This window comes from Aphidius gifuensis, linkage group LG3 (assembly GCF_014905175.1).
Source record: "Aphidius gifuensis isolate YNYX2018 linkage group LG3, ASM1490517v1, whole genome shotgun sequence".
NCBI lineage: Eukaryota > Metazoa > Arthropoda > Insecta > Hymenoptera > Braconidae > Aphidius > Aphidius gifuensis.
Window position 1 is genome coordinate 24201295 of NC_057790.1, and position 10202 is coordinate 24211496.

At 26.9% G+C, this 10202-nt stretch overlaps 1 protein-coding gene across 1 annotated transcript in view; it reads right to left on the bottom strand.

Moving 5' to 3' along the window:
- LOC122853098 (visual system homeobox 2-like) overlaps positions 1-7505 on the bottom strand; it is a 31278-nt gene extending 23773 nt beyond the window's left edge. The window contains exons 1-2 of the mRNA XM_044153359.1: positions 6803-7505; positions 5428-6500 (exon numbers count right to left, since the gene is read on the bottom strand). Of these exons, the coding sequence (XP_044009294.1) occupies positions 5428-5905 (478 nt within the window). The 5' untranslated portion in view covers positions 5906-6500; positions 6803-7505. The remainder of the gene's footprint in view (positions 1-5427; positions 6501-6802) is intronic.
- Positions 7506-10202: the final 2697 nt, after the last annotated feature.

Below are 10202 nucleotides of genomic sequence, written 5' to 3' on the forward strand. Positions count from 1 at the left end.
ATAAAAATAAGTAAATAAATATGCGCAGAATGATGATATAAAGTAATAATAGTTTGTGTATTTGTCGTTGATGGCAGAACAGAACATTTCCCATTCAAATTCATATCAAAAATAAAAATGTAAACTTGCGCGCGCACAGGGCGTTTTGTTTTCGTACAAGTTCCATATATATAAATTTTTTTTTTATTGTTTTTATTTTCAACTATTATTATTATTATTTATTTTTTTCGTTTTTACATCACACGATGTATAATAACATACACTGAGGCATGAACTTGCATGGATGAGTTGGACTTGTATATAAACCATGCATAAGTATTGGAGGTGTGAATTAGTGTACGTACTGAATGAGAGTACCTCTTGAAAATTTCATGCTAGACAATCGAAGTGTTGGACTGGAAATCCATACCAATTTCACTCGAATTATATATATATATTTATATGAGCATGTGCATGCATGGATTTTTACATTTAGCTGGAAAAAATATGATAAATAAAAATAAAAAATTGCCGACTGACTCGAGTGATATGTTGAAAAAAAAAAAAAAAAACATTGAAAGATTAACACGTTGGAAAAACAAGTTGCTGTTAAATTTACTCAAATGCAAGTTGATTTATTTTGTCATTTAGAGCGTAATATATATTTAAAATAATTTTTTTAATTTTATAAATTAAAAAAAAATCAATTTATTATTTAATAATGATGAATTTTATTTATGGAAAATAATTTTTACGATCGGTGGAATATTGGGTTTATTTTGTTAGTTTATTGAAGGACAAGAACCAAGTGATAATGGACATAGTTTGGTGGTAATGTCCGAGACTAATTCCCGTGTTATTTCATTAACGTCCCACACTAAAGCCAGTAGTAGTTTTCGAGGGTTATACTATAGGCCACCTTGTTTCTTGTCGTGTTGCCATCAGAATACCCGTTCAATGCGCTTCTATGTGCTGTATATTGTGTATCGAAAGATATATATATATTATATGCATAAACCCTCTGTTGAGTTGAATCCCTTCAGGGTTGCATTAGCCTTGTGTCAAAGGGGTGATGTAAATTTACGAGGTGTGAGGAATATATTTGCTAAGAGAGAAAACGATTTATATACTTTAACACATATATTACATATATCGAAATTGATGATGCATGTAAGTTGTAATGTTTATAAAGTGAATGAAAATTTGTTTGAGCATTTATAAATTTAAAAAACAAATAGAATTTTTTTTTTTTTTTTTCGTTTGAATAAATATAAAAATTAAAAAATTAATATGTATTTGTTTTTTAAATTTTTATAGCAATTGTTATATTGTATTATAAATTATTTTATTTTTAGTTGCTAATTTTATTTTTGCTCATTTATTTTTTTATTTTTCTCAAGTGGAAAATTTACTGGAAAAAATGTGACGAGAAGGGGCGGTTCCCGAATTGATTTGTCGTTGAGCGGATTAAGCGATTAGATGAGAAAAAAAAAAAAATAAATAAAAGAAGGGATGTTTCTGGTGGCACGAGGGTTCATATGATTGACACCACGATGAGAAGTTTAATATAAAGGAAAATCATTTCTGACCATCAAAAAATAAAAAAAGAAAAATTCTTTTTACGATTAATTTTTGTGGGAAAAATACAAAGGGTTAGTGTAATATTTAATCTTGATATTAATATCAAATTTGAAAAATATATTTTTATTAACACAGTTATTTGAAATATGATCTAATTTGTATGTTTTATTTAAATTGATATATACTCAACTATTTCTAATGAAAAAAATGTAAATACAGAGATAAGAAAAAATTGAAATAAAATAGTTGAGGTAAAGATAAATGCACACTTGAAGGTGTTATCCAATTATTTCAAGTTGTTAAGGCATGTCAGGGTGACTTGAACGGACTAAATTAAGACATTCCACACGACAAATCTTCCAAGAATCTCAATTAACTTCTACGATAGTACGCTAACTTTAATTAACTATTTAATTACATTTAATTTTTTATTTTATAATCAACTAAACATAAGAAAAAGTATAAAGTTTATTTCATTATAACATTTTTTAAACTTATAATGAAAAAAAAATTTATATTATACACAATAAATACACGAGAGGGTAAATAATTTTTTACTTTTTTCGATTGAAAAACTCTTGACTTTTGAAGAAAGTAGAAAATAAAAAAAAAAATCAATTGAATCTTGAGAAGTGTTTTGATTTGAATTACACAACGTACTTTGAATATTTGTAAAAAGAAAAGAGTATATAAAAAAAAAATAAATAAAAACTTACAAAAGCTTCCATACAAATTTACATAAAAAATTCAAAATAAAAAAATAATGATGAATTGAATGGAAAAAAATTTTGTTTAATTTCAATTTTATATCTTTGATTGTGAGAGTAAATAAAGTCAAGTGAATTTATGATCTTATAATTTATTTTTTCTTCACTTTTTAATTTTTTCCTCCACTTTTTTTTTTTTCTTTCTTTCACTCCTTTTCATATTTCACTCAAGCGGAATTCTCTTTGAAGTACTAATCAGTATCGAGCTGTGTTGAAAAATAGTCGACGTAGCACTCGCGACTAGCACACCAAGCTTTGCTTTCTTTTAATTTTTTTTTTTTTCGTTTTTTATTATTCATATTTCTCAATCAAGACCGATGTAATGAGTGTGCAGGTTGTAAGAGTATATGTGTTTATTTTTTCCTCGCTTTACCTATGTGCATGTATGTAAATTTTTACATGGGTGTGTCATTTTCAGGCATTGCACCCTCGGTCAGTAAGTAACAGTCAAAATAAAAACAAAAAAATAAAATAAAAACATCCAAGAAAGAAAGTGCATTGCTTCTAATAAAGAAAAAAGAAAGAAAAAAAAAATAAAAACAGAAGTAAACAGAAGTAAAACTTGAAATAATAAAAAAAATTTTTTTTTTTAAAACTTTGAGGACTAAGAAAATGAAAATTCTCTCGTGGTAAAGGGGTGATGTAAAGGGGTATGATGAAGATGGGTAAAGGGTGTCGAGGCGAAAGAAGAAAAAAAGTAAAATAAAAAGTAAAAAAAGTGAGAGTGTGACTGAAGTGGAAGTGGGATGAGGTAAATGTGTACACACATACGGATGATAGTGTCGTGAAAAAAGGGGAAAGAAGACAAGCAAGCTTCGTCGGGGTGTTGATAGGCAATCTGGTTGATTGCCAACTTCAAACGGACCGAGACGTAGCAATACACCGTAGAGACATCAACTTCAGCGATCCTCTACACACATATTATAGTGCCCAGGAAAACCCGAGGAATGCCCACAAAAAAAAAAAAAACTCTGACAATGCTGATAGTCACCCTCTGCACAGTTAAAATAAAAATAAATAAAAAAAATCTTTGCTCTTCTTTTTTTAGTTACATACATATATTGTTGATGAAAAATATTATCAAGAATTTATTTTTATTTTTTAATTGACAATAAATTGAGACTACCAAAAAGAGACACGTTTCTACTGTCAGCAAGAATTAACAAATTGCTTTGGGTTTTATATATATAGAAAAAGAAAAAAAAAATTATTTATTTATTTATGTATAGTCAAGTACACAAGAGTTTTGCACGTACTTGATTTATTTATTTTTTATTTTCAAGACACAAAAACACAAGATAAAGGTATATGAAGGTGCGTGAGGTTAAATATAGCATTGAAACCTTTGGATGAAATAAAAAAATAAATAACAAGGAGGTGCCAGAGTGACATTTGAATAGAAAAAAATGAGGTATTGTACTGGTTAACTGGTAACCTAATACCCAAAAATCGTTCTCAAATAAATTAATCTTATTTTTTAAAAAAAATTTCATACATAGAATATCTCGTGTTTTTTTCAACGTGTCAATTATTGTTTTAAAGTGTGAAAATAATTGAGATATATAAATTATATAAACAACATAAATATAAGATATAAATAAATTAAATAAAGAAATGAAAAAAATAAAAAAAATTTGATTAGAGAATTGTCAGTCTGTTGATGATGAAGAATTTGAGACAAAGTATTTAACGTAGCTGAGTCTGGAAAATTGACTCGTTTCATCACGAGATTAATGAAATTAAGGAGCTTTAAGGGGGTTGAAAGAAAATGGTTGAGAACATTAAGAGGAGAGCAAGAGAGAGCACCATCAGCTCTGTGTTAGGCATTTTATATTTTATTTTTCGTTTATTTCTTTTCTTCTTCTTTATTTTATTTTATTTTTTTCACCTGGTTTTGTCGTATAGCCTTTTGTATTGTGTTTTGGGTGCAATGCACAGAAACTCCATGGCCTATCACTCAACTCATTATACCACTAATTATTCAAAACGTCGACAATTATTTCCTTTATGTTAAAACATTTTTTATATTAAAAATAAAAAAAAAAAAATATCAAGCAAATGCAAATTTTGCATATAAATATAACTTTTAATAAATTATATTTTATTCATTTTATCTATTTATGAATAAAGATAATTTTTTAAATTCCAATAACATTAATATTGATATTTAAAAATATCAAAAAAAGTGTCTAAAATATTTTCCATCAAATCCACCGTTTATACAAAGGTTAAATTAAAATAAAAAAGCTGTTTTTTTTTCCTGTTAAAAATTTACTCTGCAGTATCTCTCGCTAAATTTTTTATTATTATTATTATTTGTTCTCGTTTCTTTTTTATTATTCCCCACTATATATATATTATATTATTATTTTTTTTTCGCTATTTCAATTCGTCATTACCGAGGCACGACAAAGGGTGACGATTGGTCGTCGTTGTAGTCATTCGGTGGAAGCAATTCAGCTGAATCGAATCGATGCTTTTAACGATTTTTCAACAAGCAATACACACACACACGCGCATACATAACACAGACTAAGCAATTCATCGAGCATCAATTGAATACTAGAAAAACTATTTGATATATAAAACATATAGATATACCAATTTTCTGAAAATAGGTATGGCTAGATTTGAGGGACCGAAAAAACACAATAGAAAAAAAAGAAAGAAATTATTATCAAGAGTCAAGACATTGGTAAACTGTATATGTGAAACATTTGCAAACAATGTGAAACTTTATGCATACAGACATATGTCTAGTTGGCTATTTTTTTTTTTTTTATTTTTTTTCTTAATGTTCGTCATCTTGTAAAAAGCAAGTAAGTAAAGTTGAGTATCGATTTTCAGTAACACGATCTTGAGTGGCTTTCTGTTGTATACGACATCGTTAAGTGCTCATTTCACACTTACTAGAGACGATATGGCTATTAATTCACTTGACGAGAGGAAAATGAAAAGAGTGAGGGTAAGAAGACGAGAAGATAAAAGATATTGTCATTTCGCTTGCTCCATTAATCTTTTCATCTAACAATGAATATAATTTTCAGGCAATCACTACATAGGTATAATATTAAAAATTAATTAATTAAATGTATATTACCATGTGGTGGTGTATGTTGATGACTTGGACTATGTTGATGATGATGATGATTTGATGATACAGATGTACCAGATAAACCATGTTGTGAATGAGCTGCTGATGGATGTACATTGATACTTGATGATGATTGTAATTGACCAGGTTGATGTACCTGATGATGTGGTACATGATGAGCTGGATGTGGATGTGGTGGTGGTAAAAATGCTGCTGCAACAGCTGCTTGTGCATTTAAATATGCCATACGTGATGCTGTTAAATTACCCAAATTACCCAAATTTCCAAGATTTCCAAGGTGATTTGTAAGACTTGGCATGTAATCCCATATTTTATGATGTGTTGCTGTTGGTGCATATGACACTGCTGATATTCCAGCTGTTGGTGAACTTTGTGGTGATCCACGATCTTGACCACCACTTCCATTTCCAGTTCCATTTAAACCAAGCAGCTCTTGTATCGCAAATGGCGATCGCTGCGGCATCTTTTGCTCTTTTGGCTGAATTTTGATTGTTTAAATTATCATTTCATTTGTATTGATTTTTTTTTTCAAATTAACAATAACAATTCTTAGCAATATTTAATACAATTGGAAAATTATATTTTTGTTTTTATCTTGTTATTATTTTTTTAATAAATTTAATTACACAGTCGAGTGTAAATATTTACACTTTTCTTTTTTTTGTTTTTCAAGAGTTTTACTGTGCGACGGTATTAATAATATTTTTATTATTGCATAAATATAAGCTTATGTGTTCTTTACACAACCGACGCTTATTATTATATATTTCACTTGAATATTAATTTTATGCAAAACTCTATTGATTTACAATATTATTATTTATCGACTGCACTTTCATTGGTATTTGGATAATTTATTTTTTAGAAAATTTATTATTAGAAATAATAAAAATATTTATTTAGTTTTTTTTTTCTTGTTAAACTGCATTCTTTGATTATGTCTGGGTTGCGACGGCAGATTTTTGTAAAACAATGCTGAGTGAATAGGTAATTTGGCAAGCGACGGCAGCAAAACTTTTATGTCACGCGATTAAATCCAGTTTTGTAAATTCTGCCTTCTGATGAATAAATAAAATTTAATTTATAGTTTATAATTGAATATATTACTTTAAATGAGATAATTTTTTACAAATTAATTATTTAATTAACAATTGTCCAAATCAAAATACCAATATTCAATTTCTTTGTTTACATAAAATTTAAAGCTTAAAACATTGAGCTTTTATTTTCGTTATATTTATAGCTTAATTCAATATTTATTTTTAACCATTACAGCAGTTAATAAATAAATTAAATTTATAGAAAAATGTGCTTGCTTATTATTATTATTACTATTATTATTATTATGATTTAAACTCACTGAATAATTGCAGTATCAAATTTCAGGTACGTAGCCTCCAGTCTCGTGGTCCATTCGCTTCATCAACCCTCCACTTCTCTATTGTAATCGAGACTTTGTTCACATCAGGATACACATATATATATTTTTTTTTCTCTCACTGATCCTCACACGTTTTCCTTCAGCATAAAATAAACAACCAAATAAATGATTTTATAAAAAATTTGAAAGCAAACAAAATCAAGTTTCAATCAAGAAAATTCGTTGCACACGACAGTCAATATATTACTAAAATTTAAAACAAAATAATAAACTTCACTTAATAAAAATACCTTCACTTGTATATATAATTTCACAAATTTTTTAGACAATCAAAACAATTCGAAAAAAAAAAAAAAATAAATGAATCATAAATGAACAAAAAAAAAAATATTTTAAATCACAATAATTGTCGAACAATATATTTATAATAATAATATAAATAATTTTTATTAAATATTTATAAACAAATAAATATATAAAGAATAATCAAGAATGAAGAGCGTTATGACGTTCCGCGTAGTGTTTCGTTGTCACGACGATCAGCAACTGAACTGTTGACGGGGATGACTAGTTGATGAAACACAAAAAAATTTATATACACGAAAAAGGGACGGGAGTCTCTCTTTATCCCCGATTGTGTGTGGTTTATTCTTCGTCACGTCACGAGATACAGTGGAATGAGCTTTCGTGACTCGTCTGAGAGAACGAAAGGGCGGTAGGTAAAGGCAGCACCCAAATACACAACATTAGAGAATTCAACCCTCCCACCTAAGGGTACAATTTTTTATTTTTTTTTTTAAATTTTTTATTTCTCTCTTTTTCCCTACTTCTTCTTCTTCTTCATCTACTTTATTCTTATTATTATTATTTTTATGTATTTTGTATGTGTGTATGTGTGTGCGGTAGGGTAGATTGAGTAAGTTTGAATAGAGCATTGCCCCGCCGTGATATTTTACACACGACAGTAGCCGTCTCGCATCGTGGATTGGTCCATTTTTTGAATCTTGCATATGGGTAGACATAGCCCTAGTTAGTAACAGGGGTGGTTACAAAAATTGTATACGCCTTACTAAAGTCACGCCTACATTAAATTTAAATTTTTAAATATCATTGACTTTTATTAATTTTTATATTGTTAAAAATTAATGTTATTTAATAAATTTTTTAATATTTATATTTTGTATTATAGCAATTATTTATTTATTTAATTGGCAAATTTTTTTTATTAATTATTATATTTTTAATTAAATAAATAAATAAATTTTATGATTGTAAGACGAGCTTGATACTTTCGAATTTTGTTTACAAAGTGGGAGTTGCTTTTAGTTTAGCCAATCATGTGATAACAGTATGAAAGCTCATTGGCCAATGTGTGAATCGATTTATATAACTTACCCCTTGTACAGTATTCAAGCGATTTTCGACCTTATTTAAATTGTACTATTTGGCTTATATTTGTGTGACGTAAATGTTTTTCATACTGCCAATTCTGGAGTATTAGGTGGGGCTTGCAACTCCTGGTGGGAGACAACGACTGAGTGAGATTTAACTGAAAAAAAAAAAAAGGATATATATGAGAAAAGTACTTGCCAAATTATGCCTAGATTTTTTTTAAATCTTAATTCCTAAATACTTGAGTGTATTTAGATATTAGAATATTTAATTTTTTTTTTTTACCAAAAAATGTGTTAACTATAAGAGTGTTTAAAAATAAAAGCTTTTTTCGTTGTAATCAAAATTGAAATTATAATATATAATTGTCGTTTTATATTTTCAAAATATAGGGAAAAAATTTTTTACCAATTTAATTGACTACATTTGATTGAAAGCTTGATGATAATTTTTTTGTTTTATTGTAAAAAGCTTTGCTTCTAATAATATGGAGCTTTTTTGTACTTCTCCACTTTAAAGTGTTAAAATATTGGCACAGATATACAAAATTTTGATCGAGTGCTCACAATATATGTGATACGAAGTTGACTGATTTTTTTTCTTGTATATATAATAAAAAACTTGAGACGTATTGAAAATTCATATATTTTGAAAAAATAAGATAAAAAAAAGGACCAAGTGAAGGGTATTGAAGGGACTCTTGATACTCTGTTCTGCGTATCTCCCTATTGTTTGCTACTTGTGTCAAGAGATTATCGTATATCGTTCACAAGAGGATATTCGCGTACTTTGCATTGAACAGCTCAGACAAGAGGACCCTCACACGCTACCAAACTAAATAAAAATATTAAAAATCAAAAAAAATAAAAACTATTAATTTTAATCTATATTAATTCTTCCGTTGATAATTTACAATATACTTTTTTTTTTTTGTAACATATACTTTTAATTTTCATGCATTGTCGTAAACTATATTATATTCAAATAATTTTTATTTCTATGAATTAAATCTTTTTAATTGTCAAGCTGGTATGTAAGACAATTTGTAAATTTCAAGCTTCAATATGAATCATAGTAAAAAGCTTTATAAAGAATTTTTTTTTTCATTTTAAATAGTTGAATTTTCGAAAAATATAAAAATCCTTTTTTTTTTTTTTGACAATGTTTACAGACTGATAATGACACTTTACTGTGCACTTTGTTGTATATCTTTTTTAAAAGAGCATATAACCATGTTGAATTTCATGAGATACAGATTACACTTTTAAAAATTTTAAGCTCTTTTTTTAAGAGGTATCATAGCCTCCCAAGATCTGCATGAGATTAATTTTTTTTTTTTTTTTTTCAATTCTATTGTAAATTTTATTCCAAGCAAATTAAAAAACTATTTGGAAAATGTATAAGTCTTTCATTTTGTCATTAAATATATTAGAATAAGATGAAAATATTTTTAAAATAAATTAAAATACATTTGAAGAAAAAAATGTAAATTTGCAATTAATATATTTTTTTTAAATATTGAACTGTTTAACATTATAAAAAACAATGTAAAAATTTAACTGTGTAATTGAGCAGTTGTAATATTATTTAATAAAAAATAAAGTTGCACAAAAATCTTGTTAAATTTTGTAAAACTTTTAATTAAAATCCTCATTTTTAATTACTGAAAGTAAAATCTAATGATTTATTTAATTTCTTCAATGTAAACATAAATTAAAATTATATTTTACTATTCATCAATATAATTTCCTCTATATTTTATGGTCTTTGTAAGCAAAAATGCTCAATTGAAATTTGTTAAATTAAATTACAATTTAAATGTCTGACTAATCTTAGGTATTACTACTTGAATCAATGAAAAATGTGTACGACATCTCCTCTCAATTTGATGATTCAATCTTTTCCTTATTTTTTTATTTTTCGTTTATAAAGACTCTCAATTCGATGTCTTTACTTCTCATTCTATTTTAATCTTATATACCTTTCA